This window comes from Thunnus thynnus, chromosome 18, assembly GCF_963924715.1.
Source record: "Thunnus thynnus chromosome 18, fThuThy2.1, whole genome shotgun sequence".
In the NCBI taxonomy this organism is placed as follows: domain Eukaryota; kingdom Metazoa; phylum Chordata; class Actinopteri; order Scombriformes; family Scombridae; genus Thunnus; species Thunnus thynnus.
Window position 1 is genome coordinate 25,427,421 of NC_089534.1, and position 25,761 is coordinate 25,453,181.

The 25,761-nt window shown below is 36.4% G+C and overlaps 2 protein-coding genes and 1 long non-coding RNA gene across 13 annotated transcripts in view; 2 read left to right on the forward strand and 1 right to left on the reverse strand.

Moving 5' to 3' along the window:
• The first annotated feature begins 1,615 nt into the window (after positions 1-1,615).
• Positions 1,616-2,673, forward strand: LOC137169918 (trace amine-associated receptor 1-like). The gene has a single exon (XM_067573345.1). The coding sequence runs from the start codon at positions 1,624-1,626 to the stop codon at positions 2,671-2,673; it is 1,050 nt and encodes a 349-aa protein (XP_067429446.1). The 5' UTR covers positions 1,616-1,623.
• Positions 2,674-5,552: 2,879 nt separating this feature from the next.
• Positions 5,553-25,761, forward strand: part of LOC137168805 (uncharacterized) — a 33,359-nt gene continuing 13,150 nt past the window's right edge. Inside the window, exons 1-2 of the long non-coding RNA XR_010924344.1 lie at positions 5,553-5,749; positions 14,127-14,231. This is a non-coding gene — a long non-coding RNA (uncharacterized lncRNA). The remainder of the gene's footprint in view (positions 5,750-14,126; positions 14,232-25,761) is intronic.
• Positions 8,930-25,761, reverse strand: part of LOC137168803 (adhesion G protein-coupled receptor F5-like) — a 30,258-nt gene continuing 13,426 nt past the window's right edge. The window contains exons 6-35 of one of the 11 annotated variants that reach the window (XM_067571578.1): positions 24,376-24,447; positions 24,180-24,251; positions 23,763-23,834; positions 23,567-23,638; positions 23,148-23,219; positions 22,952-23,023; positions 22,303-22,374; positions 22,148-22,213; positions 21,899-21,964; positions 21,067-21,135; positions 20,102-20,152; positions 19,618-19,686; positions 19,359-19,430; positions 18,839-18,892; positions 18,680-18,721; positions 18,530-18,583; positions 17,957-18,211; positions 16,794-16,900; positions 16,616-16,674; positions 16,381-16,520; positions 16,086-16,301; positions 14,567-14,773; positions 14,315-14,464; positions 14,048-14,223; positions 12,282-12,446; positions 10,764-12,173; positions 10,609-10,650; positions 10,235-10,294; positions 9,960-10,041; positions 8,930-9,877 (exon numbers count right to left, since the gene is read on the reverse strand). In XM_067571578.1, coding sequence (XP_067427679.1) covers positions 9,804-9,877; positions 9,960-10,041; positions 10,235-10,294; positions 10,609-10,650; positions 10,764-12,173; positions 12,282-12,446; positions 14,048-14,223; positions 14,315-14,464; positions 14,567-14,773; positions 16,086-16,301; positions 16,381-16,520; positions 16,616-16,674; positions 16,794-16,900; positions 17,957-18,211; positions 18,530-18,583; positions 18,680-18,721; positions 18,839-18,892; positions 19,359-19,430; positions 19,618-19,686; positions 20,102-20,152; positions 21,067-21,135; positions 21,899-21,964; positions 22,148-22,213; positions 22,303-22,374; positions 22,952-23,023; positions 23,148-23,219; positions 23,567-23,638; positions 23,763-23,834; positions 24,180-24,251; positions 24,376-24,447 — 4,190 coding nt within the window. In that variant the 3' untranslated portion in view covers positions 8,930-9,803. Of the gene's footprint in view, positions 9,878-9,959; positions 10,042-10,234; positions 10,295-10,608; positions 10,651-10,763; positions 12,174-12,281; positions 12,447-14,047; positions 14,224-14,314; positions 14,465-14,566; positions 14,774-16,085; positions 16,302-16,380; positions 16,521-16,615; positions 16,675-16,793; positions 16,904-17,956; positions 18,212-18,529; positions 18,584-18,679; positions 18,722-18,838; positions 18,893-19,358; positions 19,431-19,617; positions 19,687-20,101; positions 20,153-21,066; positions 21,136-21,898; positions 21,965-22,147; positions 22,214-22,302; positions 22,375-22,951; positions 23,024-23,147; positions 23,220-23,566; positions 23,639-23,762; positions 23,835-24,179; positions 24,252-24,375; positions 24,448-25,761 lie in introns of all 11 variants that reach the window. The other 10 variants (XM_067571580.1, XM_067571582.1, XM_067571581.1 and 7 more) reach the window with 10 other exon arrangements.

Consider the following 25,761-nt stretch of genomic DNA (forward strand, 5'->3'; position numbering starts at 1 on the left):
TGTTTTATACTTCTGTCTATCAACAGGCCCACAGCCTGCAGTGAAGGGAAGAGCTGCATCACAGTGAGTGATGAAGACCACAGCAGCAACATGGGATGCCTGAAGAGAGTGAAGCTTGATACAGGACTGAAGCAGAAGCTGCGGGACAAACACCAACCGTTCCTTAGATGAATATCATCCTCTCAGTCTGCCCAGCCAGGAGAGACAGTGTGATGGCACCCTGTGTTGGTGTGTTCATGGGAGCTTCAGCTTGTTCAGTAGTTTAAGACAGAAGCATCCAGGGGTTGGGCTGTAGCTGCTAAATATTAGTGCAATCCTTCACATGCTCTTGTAAAATAAAGTTGATTCTATACAATTCTAATGTGGTGTTTTTCCTTCATATTATACATTATCTGTACTTAAGTGTTGAATGTGACATACAGACCTTATGAGTACAGTTTTATGCGAACATGGTTGCAGAGAACCTGAACATAAATTTGCAACAGTTGACTTAAAGTTATCTACTGCTGTTTGTGTTACCAAGTATCCACATCAACCAAAACTGTAATAATAATCCATGATGACAAGTCTACTGGCCTTGTATTACATTGGCTTTGATGTAGTTACGGTGCATTATACTCAAAAAATGCACATTAGCACTCTGCCAGTAGCATTCAAAGATAGAAAAAGTGGTAACAGAGCAACTTGTGGATTTAGTTTTAAATCACAATTGAAATTATGCCTGAAACAGAACCATTTGTGTGACCCTTAACCACAAAGTACCAGAGAGATTTTCTATGTTGTAAAGTTTTAAATGGAAAGTGTTTTAGCTTTGTATGATGCAATGTTTATTCTTTGTACCCCTGTATTAATTATAACATTTGATGCCGTAATTCTTTTGCAGATTTGCCTGCCCAGGGACTGCTGATAAAATTTAGCTATCTATGCTATGACCATTGTCCATTGTTGCTGTTAAATAAACAAATAAAATAATACATAAAATACAGATTTAAGCTATAGAAACATTTAAATGAATTCTTGCATAAAATGACTGTGCGGACACACTGTGGATTTTGGCCACTGGCCACAAATTGAAAAGCACATTTGAAGGGGATTTTTTTAATAGCCAGTATGAAAAAGAGAAATGGTGACAGTGAGGCACCTGACTGTTTTGAGAGATTTTAAAAATGGTGAACCTATCCTTTAACCCAAAATGTCCTCACTTTCCCAAAAGACACATACATACATACACACACACACACACACACACACACACACACACACAGACATGTGTGCACATGCATTTGGTATATAGTATTACTCGTCATTTTGTATCTTTGTATCTCATGCAAACACAATGCAAGTACCTACATCTGATTGGATGACCTTTTTTAAAAAAAAAAAAAAAAAAAAAGTATGATAATGAGATAAAGGTTAATAAATGTTATACCAAGTCGAAAGGTTCTACAGAGTGGCACAGTGACTAAGGACATGCAACACTGATATAGAGGCACCATCAAGGTGTTCCAAGGTAAGGGAAAAATCCAAATGGAAAGCTAAAATGAACTGAAAATCATCATCTCCTTTTTTCCTAAGATAATTGTTGTTGTAATTGTGCATGCATGTTGAATCAAATATCTTTTAATGTTTTTTTTATATTATATATCATTATTGCAGAAATCAAGAAGCATGGAACCAGAATTGACTGTCAATGGGACATATGTTGTTAATGACATACATCCCTGCTATGAATCAGATAATACAACTTACATATTTACAAGCAACCCTTCCATAATATGTCTCTCAGCATATGTTTTCCTTGGCTTATTATCTGTTACCACGATATGTGGGAATCTTCTCGTAATAACCTCCATCATTTACTTCAAACAGCTCCACACTCCTACAAACTACCTCATCCTCTCTCTGGCTGTGGCTGACCTGCTTGTTGGTGTTTTAGTCTTTCCTTTCAGCATGGCATTCTCTCTTAGCTCATGTCTGTATCATGAGAATTTATTTTGTAAAATACGAGACAGCTTTGATATATCACTGTGCACATCTTCTATTCTGAACTTATGTTGTATTTCCATTGACAGATATCAAGCAGTGCATCAGCCTTTGACATATAGAACTAAAATGACTGTCCATGTTACTTTGATAATGATCCTGGTGTGCTGGGGTATTTCTGCTTTAATTGGAATTGGCATCATAATAGCAGGATTCAGCCAAGGAACATGTGAAGAAATGTGCTCTGTTGATGTTGCACTGGCAAATATTTTGGGACCTGTTTTATCTTTTTACTTCCCAGCAATCATAATGATCTGCATTTACCTGAAGATTTTTCTTGTTGCTCGGAAACAGGTGAACAGCATCCAGAAGACAACTTGTCAGAGCATAAAGTCTGGAGCAACTGTCAGTAAGATGGAGAGAAAGGCCACCAAAACTCTGGCTATAGTTATGGGAGTTTTTCTTTTATGTATGAGTCCTTACTTTCTTTGTGTGGTTTTTCAGCCTTTAGCTTATAATCCTCCACCAGTTCCTGTGATTGAAGCACTTAACTGGCTTACACTGTCAAATTCAATGCTGAATCCCTTCATATATGCTTTCTTTTACAAGTGGTTCCGATCGGCTTTCAGAATGATCATTACCGGAAAAATATTTCAAGGTGATTTTGCCAATTCAGAATTGTTTTTATGATTTCATGGAGTGCTGAAATTTTGACATGACAATAAAAAGGTGGAAACAATAAAAGAGAAATATATATAACATTTTGTAAAGTTTGTTTTGTAAATCTTTTTATGATGGATCAAATATTGAGTGTGAATGGAATATACATAAATATATATATATGAACATTAACAACAAGGGGATGTTGCAAAAATCAGTGAAGATAAGGCTGCCCATATTCTATATTTCTTATTGTCAGAAAATCAATCGAAAGACCAAATCCAACATTGAATTGATCCTACTAAAAAGTATTGCCTGTGTATCTAAATGTACTCTAAACCCACAGTTTGGTTGCAATGAATGCATGAATACATATATGCATAGACAGACAGACAGACAGGATGGTGCTGAATCTGAATATGGTATTTGGTTTTTACAAATATTTAATACAAATAGTTTAAAAAATATATTAACAAAGGAAAGTATTGTTGTCAGCTTGGTTAAATAAAAACTATGTGTGCATTTCCCCTGACTGAGTGACTGTCCAGAGCTAATGGTTGCTAACATTATATCTAGTTTGTTGCTGACTGACCAGTTTATCATGACGTGTTGGAACCAGCGATATATTGGTGATTTCAACTTGTTTCCCCATCACAAGCTCAGTGTGATACATCTGCCAGTATGAGCTAATGCTATTTTAAAGGAGTGCAGAGCAAATTGTGTTTTGTTCTGCTATTTTGCTAATTGTAGGTCATGGCAATGTGGGTTAGCTTGCACCCATTTTTGAGCTTTAACATACATTAGTGAGTGTATCCTTATAGCTGTCCTCTTTTCAAAAGAGTAACGGTATGTCTATGTGTGTGGAGCTCAGCCCCACCCTTGTGCATACAGGTACTGACAGAGAGCAGAGGGGAGAGATGGAGAGGCAAGGTGGGTGAACCCACCTTAGTGAGCGGGAAGGAATTGGAGGGTGGTGTAACTCAATTCCTGCAACCAGCAGCTTATCCTTCCCACGAGAAACATGAAACACCCACCAAAAATATGCAGTGATGTCATGGCCACGGAGCATGAGGTGGTGACAGTCAACTGATGGCAAAAGCAAGAAAGTGTAAATAAACTACTTGCTGTAATCCGATTCCTCGGAGAGTGGACACCACATTCTGGTCATGAAAGCTCCTGTGACAATGTACCTGGGCAGAATCAACACCAATTTACCGTGCTGGAGCCCGTCTGTGCGCTCCTGTGTGTCTGGCACAGTAGGGCACAAGGCGGAAGATTATAATTGAAATAGGAGGATGAATTATGGTGCTATGACACCGTGCCCAAGCTCCATCTCTCATAAGATGAAAAAGGGACAGTACCACATGCCAGACGGGCTCTCATCAAAAACCACCAAGAAGCCTCGTTGTCCATGCACCCAGTGTGGCAAACACACAGTGAGCCTGAAGTTCCAGCAGAGACTATACAAAATGAGTGGCGGTGCTTAGGTTGCTCTTACTGATGAATTGGGGCATGTGGGGGGAGGAGATAGAGGCTGAGGGGGACACATGAGCATCCAACATTGTCTCCCCCTCATTCACCCCACCTGAGTTAGGGAGAGAAGAAGCAACACCATCCCAGATGGGGTGCTTATAATCGCCAACAGCCTGTGCTTCAGTGTGGTAACAGTAAGCTGCAGCTCGTGAACAAAGTGAAGCAATGTCATTAGTGCCAAGCCTGAACAGTGGGTTCTAGCTATTCATGATGTAGGTAGAGCTAGCCCGTGTTAGATAATGACAGCCTGAGTGGCAGTAGTCCAACCATTAGCTGAAGTGCAACAGCGACACAAGGCCTAGCCTCAGACGCAATAAGACCTGCAGTGTTCTACAACCAGCATCGTTACCTTACACCAGGATTGCCAACTTTAGATACCTGGCTGGAGTGAGATTTTGATGCCATGGGCGCATTCATGTGTACGTGGATGCACCCACGCATTCAATCACATGCACATACTTGGGTTTATCAGGTTTTAAAACAGTATGCAGTTTACACATGTGGTGGGAGTGGGAGCACCACAATAGTAGACACACACTAACCCAATAAAGGGCACATAGGTTCGTTCACTAATGAAAGTCAAAGATGTGTTGTTTCCAATATCAAAACTACGGCACTAAATCTATACATGACCACACTCACACACACACACACACTCCGCCATATATATACATAAGTGTTCTTCACTATTTTTTTCCATGGGTGCACACATGTGCTTTTAGTACATGCAAATATTTTTCACCCCTTAAAACCCTAAAATGTGATATGATCTATGTTATGGGGACTTGCTTTTTGTCCCCAAAAAGGGAGGAGAGTCCCCGCAATGTAATTGTGTAAAACAGATTTATGTGCCATGGGACTAAATGCTGTTAGAACAAACCAAAAATCAAATTCCAGTATAATTTCTGACAAATTGTAAGCTAAACAACAACAGTTACACTTAGCTTATAAGAAAACACCTCAAGTCTATCTCTTCATTCAGTCCATGTGGCCATAGCATGTTTAATTTATGTTAGTTAGAGCCTGTCTCCAAATAGTGCTTTTGTGTTCTGAAATCTGATTTTTCCAATTGTCGTTTTGTCTTCCTCACATACATCAAGCTGCATGGACATTTCAGCATGTATACAACCCCACTGATGGTACAAATAATGCGTTTCTTTACATTACATGGTCTGTCCTGAATGGGGATGCCTGATCTATTCAGTGCAGATTGTGTTTGTTATGAGTAGTGGAGCAGGTGGACCCTAATACAGAAACCGTAGGCAAAGCAGGGATGAAAAAAAAACCAACTTCTTTACTCAAGGTCTGTGCAGGCAAAACAAGGCTGGCAGGTCATAGCCAAAACAGAATACAGCACAAGCAGCTGAAACTGAGCAAAGGATCCAACAAAACTGAACTGAAAACCAGGACTTGAATACAAACTAAACTGATGAGGGGATGACGTGCAGGTGGAACAGGAGAACAGAAAAAGAGCTGATTGGCTGGGAGAAACACAGGGAGCAAGCAGGGCTGACGAGGCTGGTACAGGGCAGGTGTTGAGGGAGGAGCAGGCTGGGGAAACCCAGTAAACTTTGTGAGTACAGACCAAAATAAAAACGAAGACAGACTAACTAATAAAGGTAACTTAATATCATGCCTGATAGTCTTTTAGAGAAACAACTCAATTTGGCCTTCTCCAACACAGTCCAGTCTTAACATAACAGGGAGAAAGGCTGAGGTCTCTGGTCGAATGGAGGAGAATAGCAACCAAGGGACACAGAGCCATACTTTGACAGAAAACTTAACACGTTCAATAACCATAAAGAAGAACTGGAATTCAAGAGACACACACAGTGAACACAGGAACCCAAAAGAGCAAAACACAAAGAGTCAAAAAACCATGAATCCATGACAGTTTTATTGCTATGAGTGCATGACTAACAAGGAGAATTCAGATTATCATTGACTTCAGAGCGGGTTCTCAAATCTGAAGAGACCAGAATGTCTAAGGCCCTGTTTACACCTGGTATTAACATCCGTCTCGGGTGATCTGATCACAAGTGGACAGCTTTAAGTAGGTCTGTTTACACTTGGCATCAACTTGTGTCTCCACATGTGTCCTGAGTGACCACTTGTGATTGGATCTCACTTCCCCGCTGTATATGCAAATAAACACCGACATCATTTCTGTTAACAAAGACAGAGAGAGAGAGAGAGACAGAGAGAGAGAGGCAGTGATCTCCCCACAGCTGCGTCTCTCCATTGAGAGACACTGTGCACATTTATGCACGAGACACAGCAGCATAACTTTTTTGATTATTTAAATCACCAACAGGCTGACAGGATCAGCAAGGATCTAATGTTAATAATGTTGTTTTCTTCTAAACATCCAATAGGTCAGCTGTTACACATGCTGTCCGGTTCAGTGAAACTGTTTGGAGTAAAGCAGCCGTCCTCCTGATAAATCCTGAGCTCATTCTGTCAAGCAGCGCAGCAAAACTAAAAACTGTAGTTATCATCTTGACAGGACAGAGGAAACTATCCAGCAACATAACGTTTAGCTTCTGAAATATTTTTTTTAGACAGACAAGCGAAAAACAAGTCAGTTTCTGGTTATGGTTTAATTACTATTCAAATTGTCGATTTGAAGAGGGACACTGGTTATGGGAAATACGGGAAACAACGGGAGGTGGATTACGTTTTTTAATTCACATGAAAAACAAAATAAAGGATGTCAGTTGAGTAAGTGGTCCTTCAATGTGGCCCAGGATGCATTGCGTTTACTCTACTGAATGAATGTGGCCACATGCGGCCCAGACCACCTCTGAATGTGGTCTGAGTGATTGGATCTCAATCCATCCTCAATGCGTCTTGGATGCGTTTAAACCAGTATTTAGAGCTGTCCACTTGTGATCAGATCACCTGAGAGGGATGTTAACACCAGGTGTAAACAGGCCCTAAGATTCTTGCCTTTCTTGTATACAAAAACAGTCTGGTGTCTAAACAATTTTCCAACTCTTTCATCATCTCAAAAAATGCCAGTGTTTTAAACTATAGATTTGATTTTAACGGACAAAGGTGAAAAACTAGAAGTGAACACACATGAATGACTTCTGTTTGACTTCCTGGCTGGCTTCATTTAAGATTATCTAGGTCTTCCTCTCACATTGTTGTAAGCACAGTCAATCCATTGAGAAGGGTAAACCCTTGCTTGGAACTTGTGTTTAAGATCAACTGATACTAGTCAATAAAGTGTTCCTGTGACCATCTTTGATTAATGTAACATCTAAAACATTGATTGATTCAGAACTGAAATTCATGTCAAAGGTGAGAGTTGGCCTCAGGCTGCTCAAATAGATTTGGAATTCTTCCAGTTTTTCCAAATTACCGTCGACAACCAGAAAAATATCATCAATCTATCTGCCCCAAAATTTGATGTATTAACCATAGGGGTTATTGTTGTATATACAATCCATTTCAAATTTCCCCAAGAACAGATTTGCATAGTTCGGGGCCATGCATGATCCCCTAACAATTCCAAGTGTTAGTAGAAACAAGGACTCATCAAAATTATTTTTTTCAAAATCATCTCAGTTAGTTTAACAACAAAATCTACAGGCAAGGTTTGGCTCCCATCATTGGACAGATAGTATCACAAAACATCGAACCCATGCTCTTTGTAAATATCCTCACCAAAAAGATATTATGAGGTATCCATATGATTGTGCCTGCTTCATCATCAATAAATGTGTTAAAAGAGGCAATTTTAAAAAAGTTTATATGATGATGAAAACTGTGAAAACAGACATTGAAAATATGCAAAAATCAAGTAAAATTTAAAATGTGAAGAATATCTACATGCATGATCTACATGCATAGAAAAGACTTGCATAGAAAAACATACAAAGTCCAACTCTTAGATTTTGCGTCTCTAGTTAAATGTGTCACTGTGTCTTTCACCAAATTTGTACTGTTTGTAGTCTGAGAAGGCAGAAGCACTAATTTGGACAAGCAGCCTAATTTTGGAGGGGCTTTGGAGGGGCCCAACTTCTACGTTGGGAACCACTGGACTAAACTACCTGACTGTATACAAGTTAGTTAAAACACTTGACCTCCTACAACAGTAAAATGCTGCTTATGCATTGATGCATCAGTATAAACAATCTATGACATATCTGATATCACTCACATTCAGTCATTTTGCTGCAAAGTAAGTATTTTTACTTTTGATACTGTAAGTACATTTTGTCGACAATACTTCTGTACTTTAACTTGAAGTATTTCATTGCATTGATGTTAATGAACTACAGCTGACAAAGTTTGTCATCTAAATCAGCGAAAGATCATCATTACTAGTCTAGCTACATGAATGTTTCTGTGTTCAACGTGGTGATGATCCGGTGTGCACTGTCACATTTATTCAAAGTATATCCATTGTCAGAAATATGAAGAGTTGATTTGCTGCACATTGGTGTTTAAGTCAAAGTTGAGTTGCAAGTCTTTTTTAATTCTGTTGAGTCTAAAGTCAACAGATTCATTACTATCCAGGAACCAATCTGGCTGTAACAACTTACTGTAATGAGTTGAATAGTAAGTAAAGCTGTACACCTTTACAACTTACAGGCCAAGGCTTAGTCTTAAAAAATATTTTTTATTTTTCAGATATCATGTATTTCATGAGTGTAAAGAATAATGTGTTGAATTGTAACAGATTTATAAAGATAGCGGGAAAACAAGTTTTTGTGGTAGCATAATAGAAAAAACACTCTTTCGATCTTGTATATCTTTTTATTTATAATTTATAAAAATAAATGATTTGAAAAAATAAATCCACACTGATAACTCAGTGAACTGTACACACACATTACAGCAGAGTTCATCATAAGCAAATTTTGGACAAATTATCTTTATAATTCTTATTTCATTGCATTACTACTTCAATTGCTCACAAAATTCTGAGCAGTCAGTACTATACTAAATCCGTAGTAGGTCATTGCCAGTTTAGTAATAGGCTGCCCTTCTTTACTTGAGGGGACATAGAAAGTGGTAGGTAATGGTACGGTAATAAAAGTTAATCATGAAAACTTAGAAACTAGTCTGTATGATGCACCACTTGAGTGGACACAAAATAGTAGCTTATTACATTTATCATTGATTCAGAGTTATTTGGGAATTACTTGAGCTAGTCATGATTTACAAGTTGCTTCCTTCTTACTGGTTCCTCAGAGACTCCTTTGGCTTTTGTGCCCCCCACAATATTATGTTACTGAAAATAAAGTTAAGTTAAATTTCAGCTATATCCCATTTATATCACATGCTTTCCTTAGGCTTCTTATTATAGAAATGTGAATAGAGACAATACAGTGTAGCCTCCTTCAAACATAATGTAATGCTGTTTGTTTGTTACCACATCATATACCTTCTGATTTCAAAACTGACCATGTTTGTAACATTTGTGTTTACCATATCGTCCTAGTTAACTTGACACACAAAACACATTTGAAGACTCAGTGCTGTGAGACAGTGTGGAGTTCTACATAATGTAATGTCCAATTTCTGATTATATAGGCTACTGAAAAATCTTACAATAACAGATATTATGAATTAGTAATAAAGTCAATATTATGTACACAGATTGTTGTGTTGATTCAGATACTGACAAATGACTCTGATAAGTCAGTACTGTTTGAGTGGTTTGCGGCTTCTGACACGTGGTAGATATCTGAAGGACAAACAACAGATAGTTGTTATGACAGACAATTCAAATAAGTAGGTGAGCTGCTAAATGAAAAACAATAACTTACATCTCCTTCCGCGTAGTCTGCTTATCAAATTTGTTCCACTGAAAGAGGGAATGCCACCACTTGAGGGAATGCCACTTGTACTCTATAGTAGAAACAAATAAATAAGAAGAAAAAATGGTAAAACTTTACTTTAGGATCTTGTCATTGAGATATAAAACCATGTTTTCCGTAGCAGGTCTGTAGCTATGACTAGGATACATAAACTTACAAAGAAACCAGCTAAATTGTAAGTATATGCACTAGCTTTGGTATATTAGAAAAAACAAACCACTTACTCTTGTTGGATTTGAAGTCATGCTTGATGTAGGTGATTGTCTTGAGAGGATAGATCGGATCTGCAGGCACAATCAAATTCATGTCAACTTCGAAATCAATTGTATTGCGTGACTGTGCAATTTATGGAATATTTAGCAAGATTAGAACTAAAAAACATTAGTAAATAAGTAGTAAATAGTACTAAATAATAGTAGGACTTTTACTTATAAGGTTGTATTTTTTACATTGTGGTGTTGCTACTTTTACTTGACTACAGGATTTCAATATTTTTTCCATTACTCCCAGAGTAGTGTTAATGTTCTTGACTAGCCCTTAGCAGACAAGCATACTGTATTTCCCAAAATATCAAAGTATTCCTTTAATGTCAACTTACCTTTGAATCCAATAGCGTCCCAAACACTAAAATGAAGAAACCCTGAGAAAAATGAGACATATACATTTCTTGATTATCAGATGAAAACAACCCAAACAAAAATATTGCCTTATGACAATTAAAACACAGTCTTGTATCTCAGTGGATGCAAATACCTGTAGTGAATTGAAGAATGCAAAGGCAATATGGATTCCTTTATTTTCTGGCGATATCATGGTTCCCACTCCCAAAGACCATGTCAGTCCAAATAAAGGAGTCAAAATGATCACACATCTTGCAATGACAACCAGTGTATGCTTTTCATCTGACTGGGCCGTGTCTCCCACACCTCTTCTCAGCATTTTGAACAAGACCACAATTATAATCAATATGTTCATTAAAACTATGGTCAAGGCAGGTATCACCAAAGCCAGAAGGGCCTTAGTCTCCTTCCAGTTCAGCCAACAAGCATTATCTTTCCTGATGTATCCATTTACTGGTGCTGTAACAGCAACAGTGATGACAGCTATAATTAGAGGGCACCCGTAGCCTAAACTGAAGCCAATGGCCAACATGGTTGACTTGGACATGTGGGAGAAGACCATAACCGTCCGATAAAAGAGTAAAAGTCCTGACACAAGCATCCAAAAGAACAGAGCAAGGTAGAAAAAGTGCATAAAAAATGTTGCTGTGCTACATGGTCCCACTGGAACTTTATGGTCCTCCCCTGGGTTTTCAAGGGGGTTCTTAGCAATAGCAGCACCAATGATGAAACAAATGTTTGCAATCAGCAGAGACAAGGCAGTGTTTACAATGGAAACATGACGCATGAAGGCAGTGCTGTTTCTGGTAATGGCTTTCCAGACATATCCTTCAATAATGAGACATATAACTAAACTTGCCATAGATATCCCAACTCCAACATAAGTGATTATATCCAAGGCTTTTCTTATAGATTTAGGGATGTTAGTGGCCATCAGAATCGAGAATGAGGTGAGGTGGTTGCAGCTGCACTTTACTATGTTGTTTATGTCAGAAACAAATTTACACCCCTCATCATCCCAAGCACCTAGATTATCAAGCAGTGTGAAGTTCCAGAAGACGCACTGTGGGTTCTCTGTAAGAGAATTATTTCGCTTGTCGAAGCTGAAAGTGACATTCTGAATTGATGCATTTGTTTTCACAAGTACCACAGCAGCATTAATGGTGTTAGCAAGAATACTATTGGTGGCATTGTTGTTGGTGGCATTGTTGATGCTGGTGTCAAAGCTGGAGTTCCGTGCTGGCATAACATTATTAAGGGTTGAAAAGGTGATGGTGGTGATAAAGACATTGTCAGTGTTGGAGTTTGGAATGTCAATGTCCACACTGGAGTTCAGGTTTGCACTGTAGTTTTTGTTAAACATGGTACGGTTGAGCTGGATTCGTTGAGTCACGATGCCAAACTCCCCAGTCAAGTCTTCAGAGAGAGTCTCCAGTGAACCCAGTAATTCTGAGCTGGCATTCTGGGTTTTATTTGCATTCAGAACTTCCCAGGACTGTTTTGCATCATCAGCAATGATGACATCAACTGTTTTTAGCACGTCCTGCAGATGATGAGACATTCATGGTAAGGATACAACCTCATCTCACAACACTGCACAAACTGTCAAAAAGTACATTTGTTGTATATCCTTCACTAAGGTTCATCTTACCTCCATGATACTTTCATTGACATCAGCATCAACATTTGCAATGGTGCTTAGGATGTCAACGATTGCTGATATGGTTGCAGATGAATTTGCAATTTCTGTTTTGTCTTCCTGTACAGCTTTACTTAGATTCGCCACAAAATTTGGCACTTGCTCCACAACCAAATCCTGAAAGAATGAAACTTACAGTGTTAGTATGAGGCTGCAAACCAGTGAAGACAAATGCAGAGATGTTTCTTTCTGGTCAAAATAAACTGTTACAAAGAACAGCGGTGCACCTTTTAGGCCAAAAAGAGTGGGGGGCAGGCTAGAAGGATGTGATGTTGTTGAATGGAAATAAAGCAATTACGCCTCATTATCCTTTTAAAACATTAAAGGATATGTATGAATTTTTCAAGACTGTCTTAATACAATACACACTCACTTTATTAGGAACACCTGTGCAATCTAATACAACAGCTCTGCCATAAATTCTACTTTTACGAACCTTATACATTTTCAGTTTTTGTTGACATTGTCAGAAAGGTGATAATTCTACTTTATGTTTACTACTGAAGTTATAGTGGGTAGTGGTGGTGTACAGGAGTGCATTATATTGAAAAGTGTTCCTAATATTTTGTTCCCCTCTTGTATGTTAATGGGGTGAACAAAATATTAGGAACACTTTTCAATATAATGCTAATAAAGTGCATATACAGGTGAGTGTATATGCCATATGTATGTTGAAGGAGTTTTTGGTCACTATTATCGTTCCTCCTACTGACTATGAAGCAATTTTCTCCTCACACCTTTTTGGCAATTTGTCTTTGTTCAGTGGAAGTGAACTACAGGTGACTGTAAAGGAGATATTAGAGAGTTGATGAACAACAATATACTGTGACAATCACAGCACAAATAAGCGTCCTTAACCACTAGGTGATCAAGATGACTGAAAAATGCATGTGAAGCTAATATTAGGCATCAGCAGTCTGAGTTAGGCAAATTGAGTTGGTATTGTTCAATGTTACAGTCCTTTTAGTGCCAAATCCTATCTTTTTGTTTCCCACTATCACAGTAGGGCACTATACAAAATATTATAGAAAACTAGCATGTTATTCGGTACAGAATTTTCTTAATGAAGAACCATGCAGATGTCAAACATGTCTAAATTGCTTCCTTAAATCGAATGCCTGTCTAAAGTATGCATTGTAAGTTTTATAATGTGGAATTTCAATTAATATTGGATTATAAAATTTGGCCAGAACATTCACAAGAAAAAGTTTGACAGTCTGATACTAATGATACCTGCACCTTAGTACATGCAGTAAATACCAGAGACTGCCTGTGATGTGGAGGAGTCTATCTACTGCACAAACAATCATAAACCTGGATGATGTTAGAATCATACAATTATGTGGATAACCAGATTTCTTATGTTTCACATCATATCCTGAACCTGATCAATATCAGGATAAGACATATCAGGGATTAGTGAGCATGTACATTTACTAATTGACAGACAATATCATGTTGATGACACAGACCAGAAATTGAGTGAAGCTGAATAAAGTAAAATTTAAAATAAAACATTCTAAAATTATTATAATTGTTATAAAGAATAATGAAAAGATTAATTCCCTCAGGGGAACCAAAATGTACGGAAATGGCCCTGACTTCCAGGACAAAGATGCCCACAGCATTTAGTGTTGATAACTAATATTTGTCTTTATGTCATACTGTATGTTTCAGAGATTGCTAATGGGGATGATTTCTTACAGTAGATCACCTACCTGTGAATCAATTAATAATTCCTTGATATCTGTTAAGATGCAGCTGTCCTCCTCAAGTGTCCATGCTCCTTCCTTACAGACCGCAGTCTTGCTTCCCTCTTGACCTTCATCACATCTTATGCTTGATCTGTCACCGTCTCGTCCTTTCCCATACTGAGCATCATCACATTTAACATCTTAAGAGGTAAGTAATCAATTAGTGTTACATAAAAAGATAGTGAAAACAGCAAAGGGACAGTATAGTCACATTTCAAATGTTGCTCTTACCGCCTCTGAAAATGATCATTGTTGTTGTCATACTGTAATCCTTAGGGTCATCCACCCTACATATAAACTCTTTTTTCTCCTCTGATTCGCTGCAGCTGTCTATCTGGTAATTATGCTTGATGCAGTAGGCTTTTAGGTCATTACTTTCGTCTGTGAACAATTGACAATGTTAATAATATGAACTGTTAATAGCTGCTTCCAGCTTCACAGCGTGACTAGGTTGAAGAGTTTTCAATGTCAGTTCATACTCACCTGACTGTAAAACAGTTGTGCCTTGAAACCACTTGACTTTATAGTTGGACTGCACGCAACACTGAAGTGGTTGTATTTGTCCCAATTTGCATTGAACGTTAACTTTACTCTGTAGTCGCACAACGGGAGCTTGTTTGATCTTTGTTACATCTCCTTTCTGGAGGAAATCCATTACTCCATTACCAATCAGAGTACATTCATAAAGTCCTATGATTAAGAGAAGCAAGTATTAATGATGGTATACGGTGAAATAAAAAATGGATAATAGTATGTCAGTATTTCACTATGGCCGTGACTAAATATTTTGATGCTGTGACAATATATGGGTGTCACTGTAGGTGCTTTCAGTACAACGTTTAATGTAAGAAGCAGTAGCAGTGAGTTATATGGTGTCTAACACCCCTTTTCGACCAAGAAGTCAAGGGCCGATTCAGATCCAGTGCCTAATCTCAAACGAGAAAGAACCGCCCATGTCAGGGGCTGGGGGCGGGATTATCTGACCAACCAGAGGGAAATCTCTGCCATTGTGGCGGAGATTTTGAGCCAGGCTAAAAGCTGTTAATATGTCACTTTACTAAGTTTTAATATTTTTTCAGGTAAGAAAATAACCATGTAGATTCCCAATATGTGGTCAGTTTATCCAAATAACACCTGCCATGAGGTTTGAAGGGGCCGCTGGCCTTTGTTACACCATATTTGATGACCCATCAGATTGTGTGACCTGCAGTGTTGGAAAAGGTACTTTACTTAAGTAAAAGTATCTGATGTATTAAATACATTTAACAAAGTACATGATAATAATACTGATGAGTCAATGCATAAGCAGAATTTTAACATATCAGTCACAGCTTGATCTGAGTGTTTCTTCCAACACTGCAGGTCACACATTCTGATGGGTCACCAAATACAGTGTAACACCAGGTGAGACGACCGTCAGCCATGTGATACAGACTGCCTTGCTTGAGTATACTTCAGTGTGATCAGTCTACTGGTAATGGCATACTTAATCATTCATCTAGTAGGCAGTATGCAGTATATATGAGGGAAAATAAATCTGTGATGTACATAAATGGTAATGTAGTCTGCCATTGTTGTTGTGCATTAGTGTTATGGCAGGTGGCAACAGACGTTGTGAATTACTGCCACCTACTATGTTGGAGTGTGAAGTACTCGAAGTTAGCGTTGCTAGGAAACCAGAGGCATGTACAGTTATGTAACGACTTGGCTCTCTAGCCCGTGGAACAGCAAACTGGTTGGTTGAACCAGCACCAGCACTAGGTTCAAGTTGGTTGAAAGGGGGTATAATTTGTAATATGGATATTATGTTAAGCAAGCAGAGGAATTCATTTCTCCTTTCTGTCAGCCTCAAAAGTCCAATTAGAAAACTGTTATTTTACTCTTGAAAAGACAATTAAATCTACTTCACAATATTCTGATAGTTAAAATCCCTGGTGTATAGTTTCGTAACTATTGTGTTATTCACTGTATTAGGTGATTATTGGTCTTAGCTTGGACTTACCAGCATCAGCAAGAATGACGTTGTCAATTCTAAGCACAGACGTGTTGTCAGGTGTAGTTATAGTAAATCTTCCACTGCCTTCAATTCTCAGTCCTCTAAATTTCCATCTAGAGTCGGAAATTTGTCCAATATTAATGTTTTCAGGAGGAGGCCCACACGTCAGTGTCATTGCTTTACCAGTATAAGTGAGGTTTGGAATGCTGATTGAAGTTGGACCTTTGAGAAATAGAACATCAGTTAGGAATTTAATTAAGTTAAACAAAGAGTAAGAGACCACTAGCTTTCTGTAACTTACTGTTGTAAAGTGCAGTTACGGAGCCAATCACAGGGGCAATAGGCTCCATTGCTTCTGGGAGTTTTTGATTTGCTTTAGCTATTTCGTCTGAATTAATTTGTCTTGTCTGAACAACAAAGTCTGTAATTATGCTTCCTTCTCTGTAATAAAAAAAACAAAAGCCAGTTGTTTTGTTGAGATATTAAATGTGTACCAATTTCTGCCTCATATTTTGTTAAAACCATAATTACCATACCTGAAGGCCCTCACAAAAACATTAATGAACCCAGTGATTCCTTTATACTGCTCCTCTAACTGTGAGAGAGATTTGGTTCATGATATCAACATTAGAAACAAAACAACAACTGACAACTGAATTGATAACCTCTGAAAATACAAGTTAGAATTGGTTATGGTATCAGCAATGCACTTACCACTGAATCAATCCTTGATTCAAGCTCCTTGTATGTAGAACTTGTTGCATCATTCAGTTCTGGCGTGTACTGTTTGTCTAATCTGATTAACATTTCCACATCAAATCCTGCTTATTTGAAAAAGATTGCAAAGCAAAGCTATGGTTAAACATTTCAGGATTTTTTCTTTCCTGATGTAAAAAAACAAAAGGACACCAGAAAAAAGGGTAATATAGACAGAACACAAAATAGTACACAAGACAGGAGACAAGTGGAAATTAAGGTTCATAGAGACCAATATCTTTGTTGACAAAAGCACAAGTCTCTTTTTAATATTCAATCACATTTCCAGGGCAGATATATAAAAATATTACTCTCAAAACTGTTCATATCTTTTTAAACTATTTTGTTACTGCAGCTTTTAGATATCAAGTAGAATTTATTCCAGCAGCCCCTTGCATTCAATGAAACTTAGATAATGTTTTGAAAAAAATATTCTAGTAGCTGTTATACATAATATATATATGTATATTATACATTATATATATATGTATATGTATATATATGTATATATGTATGTATATATATATATATATACACACCCCTTATATATATATATAAATAAGGGGTGTATATATATATATATACACCCCTTATATATATATATATAAGGGGTGTTAGACACCATATAACTCACTCATATATATATATTAGTACATACAGTAACTCCTGTGTCTCTTTACTGATTAACATTTGTTAATGTTTAACAGATGGCAAGTAAGCATCACATTAAATTAGCTGTCACATCATTTGGATAGGATCCAAAGAACAGTAGTTCACTAAGCCTGCATTATGAGAACAGACCTCTGCAAGACTATGCTTGTATATTGAATCATTTTTTAAAAAAAAAGTAAATTGGAGCAAAGTTGTGCAGTGTTGTATGAGACTATTCAATAAAATTGTAACTTTTAGCAGGAAAGTGTATTTTCTTGACGCAGTGCAGCCACAGTTTGAAATTTTGACCCTCAGTTCTAACGGTCACCAAATGGCAAAACTTGAACAGCGGTGTTTAAAATATGTAATATAAGATATACTATAATTCAGAACATAAAACATTATTTGTGATGGATCAAAGGGCAATCTGTAGTGCCACCTCAGCCCCTCTTTTATCAATAAAACAATACCTGTAGCAGAAGCTGTTGTAGAAGCAGGCGGTGTTGTAACAGTAGTAGATGCAGTAGTAGTTAAACTGGTTGCTGAAGGGGTACTGGTAGCAGTTGTACTGGTAGTGGTGGTTGTAATGGTCATGGTAGTAGTCATGTTGGGGACAGTAGTTGTAGTGGCACTAGCCTTGGTACTAGTAGTTGTTGTAAGGGCTGGGGTAGAAGTAACTTCTGATGTGGAGCTAACTGTGGTATTTTGGCTGGTCACATGAGTAGCTACAAATGCAACAGTTTAAGCATAAGAATAATTACTATATATAATAGTACAACAGATTTATAGTTTCTCAACAATTTGTAAATACTACAGGTCATGGCATTGGGTGTTGTTATGACACATATTTCACATCACATTATTTTAAAGCACTTGCTTGTAACAACTATTGTTGGTGTTGAAGCAACAGATGTTTAATGTGTAAAAAGCATACTGAAATTATAGATATAAAGTAAAATCCTTAAAGTGAAAAATAAATTCCTCAATATTTGCAAACAAATGTCAACCATGGGAGTGCTAGCCCATCACTTCTAAATACCTACTGGTAATGATAGTTGTTGGTTGAGTTTTGGTTGTTGTAACAGCAGGCGTTGAGTCTGCAAAGACCATTTTATAACAATGTGTTGTTGCTATATTATTACTATAATTTCTTTAAAATTTGTATACTGTTACAATTATTTCTAAGCACTTACTTGTTACAATTGTTGTTGGTGTAGTAGCAATGGTTGTTGAATCTGAAAAGACCATTTTATAATTATGTATGTTAAACAGAGACATAAAATCCTTCAACTGAAAACAAATTACTGAGAATTGTCCAACAAATATCAGCCCTGTCACTTCTAAATACCTACTGGTAATGACAGTTGTTGGTCGAGTTGTGGTTGTTGTAGCAATCAGCGTTGAATCTGCAAAGGCCATTTTATAACAATGTGTTATTGCAGACAACAGAAATCATAATTAATCAAGTCTTGCTCACTTGCTGTAAGGTTATACTACATTTCTATTGCAAGTATGTGCAGTAAACTACCATGTAATAAAAAGGAAGACCATTGTAACTATCCTTGGTGTAATTTGGGTGTTGCAGTGTTCAGATGTTAGATGTTGAGTTAGCACCAACAATATTATGATCATACATAATTGCTGACCATAAAAAACTAAATGATTCAAGCCACTACACTATGTTTTTGTGGCAATTAATTTTAGGCATATATTTGTTAAAATTATAGTTTGTGATGTGGCAACTGTTGTAGAGTTGGTACATCTGAAAAAAATACTATTGCTTATGTTCACTTAAAAACAAAAATGATTAAATTGTTCCAAACAGGTATTAACCATAAGAGTGTTGCCAATGCCTTGTATCTCATAACTTACTGGTAACTTCAGTTACTGGTGCAGACGTGTGTGATGTAGTGTTCTGATGTGTTGTTTCATGAGGTGTTAAGTCTGCAGAGACCATTTTATGATCATTAGGTATTGGTTAGAAAACATAACAATACATTATTCAAGCCCAAATCATTTACTGTAATATTTTACTACATTTGACTATACACATATTTCACATAACCTTAACTAATTTAATAAATGCCCAGTTAAACAAAGAAAATCACTACAACCTTTTCCAAAAACTTACCTGTTACAGCTGATGTTGGTGTTGCAGCTGTTGTAGAGGTTTCATCTGGTGTTGGAATGGGTGTTGAATCTGATCAGATGATTTTAAAGTTTTAGACCAATTAAAGTTGAAAGAAAAAGTACGTTTCTATATGTAATTATGAACTCTTTACGGTGTCCAAACAAATGAACCAGGAAAGTGTTACCCCATATATCTAAAAACCTACTGGTAAGTAGGAAGGTGAAATTAATGTTGTAGTGTTCTGATGTTTTGTAGCAACAGGCATTGAATCTGCAAGAATCACTTTACAACCATATATTATTGCTGGCACTACAAACTACAAATTTTACTGCATATTTAGTGGAGGTATGTCACATAACTAACTTTCACTCTGCCTGAATTGCTATAACAAGGAAGGCTATTGTAACAATTCTTGGTACTGTAAGTTGTATAGAGTTCAGAATTATATTACTTTTTTTAAACTGTAAAAGCTATTTTTAAACACTTGTTACAATTGTTGTTGGTGTTGTGGTAACTCTTGTTGTGTTCATTGAATCTGAAAAGACCATTTTATAATTATGTATGTTAAGTAGAGAAGTACGGAGGGGCCATGGAGAAAAAAATAACTAATTTGTGCTCTTGATTTAATCATTCATGCTTATGATTAAGTAATTTGTGCTCTTGATTTAACGGATTTCACCCTCATGCCATTCTCTCGTTTCATGCTCCTGAGGATGTCATTCAGTTCATAGAAACTCAGCTTCAGGGTTGTGGACATGGATGTATTGTCCGTCCATCCATCCATCCATCCATCCATCCATCCATTTTCTATAGTGCTTATCCTTTAGAGGGTTGTGGGGGAGCTGGAGCTGATCTCAGACATAGAGACAAACAACCATTCACACTCACACTCACACCTACAGGCAATTTAGAGTTGCCAGTTAACCTAACCTGCATGTTTTCGGTCTGTGGGAGGAAGCTGGAGCATCCGAACATTCAAACATATACCTGAATATTATGTATCCACATCTGTGGTTATGGAGCGCTTCTTGGCTGCCTTTGTCCAAGCTTGGCTTGGATCAGTAACTGAAGGGAAACGTCTTCTTTGTCACTTTTTTCAAACTTCCAGCTAACTGGCAAAACAGTTAAATTGAGAGCATGAATTATTAAATCAGGAGCACAAATTAGATTTTTTTTCTCCATGGCCCCTTCCAGTCTCTTTAGTGAAGTAAAATCCTCAAGTGAAAATAAATTACTGACAAACTTTAAACAGATCCTAAGAGGGTGAGAGATAGCCCTTCCATTTATTCTAAAAGCTTAAATTACATTTTAAAAATTAAGCCCAGATCATGCACTGTATTTTTTTATTACATCTTTATAATACACATATTTCACATGACTTTAATTAAAAAAATAAATGCCCAGTTATCATAAGGAAAGGTAGTAAATTAATTATGTTGAATCACTTACATGTTATAAATGTTGTTGGTGTTGCAGCTATTGTAGTGTTCATATGTGTTGTAGCAACAGGAGTTGAATCTGAAAACAATGCATAAAGTGAAATCCTTCAAATGTAGATTAATAACTGAAAAATCTATGCCATCCCTTATTTCTAAAAACCTAATGATAACTACACTTATAAGAGAAATTGTGGGTGTTGTAGTGTTCAGATGTGTTGTAGCAATTGGTGTTGAATCTACAAAGACCATTTTATAATCATGTTAGTGCTGGTGATAGAAGCCAAAATTATTCAAGCCCAGATCATGTACAGTAAAGTGCAAAGTCTGGAGAGGGATTTATATTACCATGTATTATTGTATTATAATAAAAGAGATTCCCAACAATATTACAACTGCCAGTCCACCGTGTCAGCGTCAGGTTTTGCTTTGCATAGGCATGAAAAGCAAACATGTGTACATGAGGAGCGTTTTCTAATATGGCACTTCTATCAGCAGTAATCGGCAGGATAATATAGTTTGTCTGCTTTTCCAAAACCATTACAAATCACTGTTAAAAAACAATGATTAGGTTATGGTTATGGTTAGGTTTAGGCACAAAAACCACTTTGTTAGGGTTAGAGAAAGATCATGGTTTGGGTTAGGGTTAGGGTTAAAATGATTACTTGAAAGTGGTGTGGGTTAAAGTTTCTACATCCTTAAAGTTAGGCAACCCTTGTTGTCTTGGCAACAGTAAACCCCATGACAATCGTAGTTACATTTTTTTTAATAAGTGACACTCGGTTGGTGTTGTCTTTATTTTACATTTTTATACTTTTATACTTTTTAAATGTTTAAGCACTTACTTGTTACAATTGTTAGTGGTGTTTTGGTAACTGTTGTTGTGTTCACATTTGTTGTTGTTGTTGAATCTGAGAAGAACAAATAATTCTGTATGTTAAACTGAGAAATGAAGATAAATTGAGTCTACAGAGAGTTTTATTATCCTGCCTTTATTTTGACAGTAAAAAACTAAATAAAATAGTTAAATCCCAGACAACTCACTGTATTTCCTTTTTATACATTTCTATAATAGAATATTTCTGAACTCTCACTTGTTACAAGTATAGGTGTTGCACTTGCTATAGTGTTCATAACTGTTGTAGCAGTGGGTGTTGAATCTGAAAAATAATTCACAATTAGGTGTGCTAAACTCAAAGGAAGTTAAAATAAAATAGATGTTTCCCATTTATTCTAATCTAAAACCTACTGGTAATTATGGTTGTTGGTGTAGTTGCGGGTGATGTAGTGTTCAGATGTGTCGTCACAATATTTGTTGAGTCTGCAAAGACCATGTTATGATCATGTGTTATTGTTGACAGAAGAAACTAAAAAGAAAAAAACTTATTATAATGTTTTATAACAATTTTACAAGGCATATTTCACAAAACCTTAAACAATCACTGCCTAGTTGTACTTAATCGTTACAATTGTCTTTGGTGTTGCAGTTGTTGTAGTACCCTGTAGCAACAGGATACTTCAACAATTGTGCTGTAGCAACAGGTGTTGAATCTGGACACAAAATTTGCAGTTACATTACAATTAAAAACGTCTCATGACAATAGCTGGTTTTGAAATTGTGGATGTTATAGTGGTCAGTGTTCTGTTGCTCGGTAGTTGTGTTCAGCAGCTAAAGATTTGAGTATTTGAGATTATCATGTGTTTTTGCTGAATATACAAAGCAAAATTATTGAAGGACATACAGTATATTACTTACTTAGGCAACCTCGTCGTCATGGCAACAGTAAACGCCATGACAATCGTAGTTACTTTTTTTTTTTTTAAAGTGCCACTTGGTTGGTTTTATCTTTATTTTACATTTTTATACTTTTATATTTTTTATATGTTTAAGCACTTACTTGTTACACTTGTTGTTGGTGTTGGGGTAACTGTTGTTGTGTTCACATTTGCTGTAGCAACTGTTGTTGAATCTGGAAAGATTAATTTATAGTTCTGTATGTTAAACCAAGAGGGAAAATGTAAAAAAACTGAGGATACATTTTTAAACAAATCCTTGGAAAGGAGTAAGCCCCTCCATTTACTCTAAAGACCTACCGTTAAATACAGTCGTTGGTGAAGTTGTGAGTGTTGTAGTATTCATATGTGTTGTAGCAACAGGTGTTGAATCTGGACACAAAATTTGCAGTTACATTACAATTAAAAACGTCTCATGACAATAGCTGGTTTTGAAATTGTGGATGTTATAGTGGTCAGTGTTCTGTTGCTCGGTAGTTGTGTTCAGCAGCTAAAGATTTGAGTATTTGAGATTATCATGTGTTTTTGCTGAATATACAAAGCAAAATTATCGAAGGACATACAGTATATTACTTAGTTAGGCAACCTCGTTGTCACGGCAACAGTAAACGCCATGACAATCGTAGTTACTTTTTTTTTTTTTAAAGTGCCACTTGGTTGGTTTTATCTTTATTTTACATTTTTATACTTTTATATTTTTTATATGTTTAAGCACTTACTTGTTACACTTGTTGTTGGTGTTGGGGTAACTGTTGTTGTGTTCACATTTGTTGTAGCAACTGTTGTTGAATCTGGAAAGATTAATTTATAGTTCTGTATGTTAAACCAAGAGGGAAAATGTAAAAAAACTGAGGATACATTTTTAAACAAATCCTTGGAAAGGAGTAAGCCCCTCCATTTACTCTAAAGACCTACCGTTAAATACAGTCGTTGGTGAAGTTGTGAGTGTTGTAGTATTCATATGTGTTGTAGCAACAGGTGTTGAATCTGGACACAAAATTTGCAGTTACATTACAATTAAAAACGTTTCATGACAATAGCTGGTTTTGAAATTGTGGATGTTATAGTGGTCAGTGTTCTGTTGCTCAGTAGTTGTGTTCAGCAGCTAAAGATTTGAGTATTTGAGATTGTCATGTGTTTTTGCTGAATATACAAAGCAAAATTATCGAAGAACATACAGTATATTACTTACTTAGGCAACCTCGTCGTCACGGCAACAGTAAACGCCATGACAATCGTAGTTACTTTTTTTTTTTTAAGTGCCACTTGGTTGGTTTTATCTTTATTTTACATTTTTATACTTTTATATTTTTTATATGTTTAAGCACTTACTTGTTACACTTGTTGTTGGTGTTGGGGTAACTGTTGTTGTGTTCACATTTGTTGTAGCAACTGTTGTTGAATCTGGAAAGATTAATTTATAGTTCTGTATGTTAAACCAAGAGGGAAAATGTAAAAAAACTGAGGATACATTTTTAAACAAATCCTTGGAAAGGAGTAAGCCCCTCCATTTACTCTAAAGACCTACCGTTAAATACAGTCGTTGGTGAAGTTGTGAGTGTTGTAGTATTCATATGTGTTGTTGCAACAGGTGTTGAATCTGGAAAAAACATAATGTGTGAAGTAAAATCATCAATGGAACATAAATGACTGGAAAATCGACACCATTTCTTATTTCTAAAAACTTACTGATAACTACAGTTATTAGTAAAATTGTGGGTTTTGTATTGTTCAGGTGTGTTGTAGCAATTGGTGTTGAATCTGCAAAGACCATTTTACAATCATATGTTATTGCTGGAAATAGAAGCCAAAATTATTCAAGCCCAGATCATGTACAGTAAAATGCAAAGTCTGCAAAGAGAACTATGTGACCATGTGTTATTGCATAAAATAGTAAAAGAAATTCCCCACAATTATTGTATATAAATATAAGCACTTATCTCAAAAAATATTTTTAAGCAATTACTTGTTACAATTGTTGTTGGTGTGGTAACTTGTTGTGTTCACATTTGTTGTAGCAACTGTTATTGAATCTAGAAAGAACAATTTATAATTCTGTTTGGTAAACTGGGAGAGTAAAAATATAAGTGAAGATACATTTTAAAGAAAAATTTTGAAAAGTAAAAGTAAGAATTATTTTAAATAACTGGTGTTGCAACTGTTGTTGTGTTCATATCTGTTGTAGCAACAAGTGTTGAATCTGGAAAAAAAAAAGTGTGAAATAAAATCCTTCAAGTAAAGATATAATTGCTACAACATTTTAAACAAATGTTAACCAGGGAAATGTATGAATGTACTGGTAATGTATAATGTGATAGAAGTTGTGACTGTTGTAGAGTTCAGATGTGTTGTAACAATACGCCTAGAATCCGCAAAAAACATTTTACAATCATGCATTATAGCTGACAATACAAAATAAAATTGTTGTGCCAACAGGTGTTGAATATGAAAAGACCATTTTATAATAATGTATGTTAAACTGAAAAGTACAATCTGACAATTGAAGATAAATTACAAACTGTAAACAAATCCTAAACAGGTGAGAGGTGGACCTTCCATTTATCCTAAAAACCTACTGGTAAATTTTTCTTTTTAACTTAGGTAAAGTTATGAGCATTGTTGTGCTCAAATTGGTTGAAGCAATACAACAAAGCAATTGAGTATACAGATATTGGTGTAGCTGCAGGTGTTATAGTGTTGATATCTGTTGTAGCAGTGGGTTATGAGTCTGTATGTGTGTTGCACGTGCTGTAGTGTTCATAACTGTTGTAGCAATGGGTGTTGAATATGAAAAATAATTCACAATTAGGCGTGCTAAACTCAAAGGATGTTAAGATAAAATAGATGTTTCCCTATCTATTCTAATCTAAAACCTACTGGTAATTATGGCTGTTGGTGAACTTGTGGGTGATGT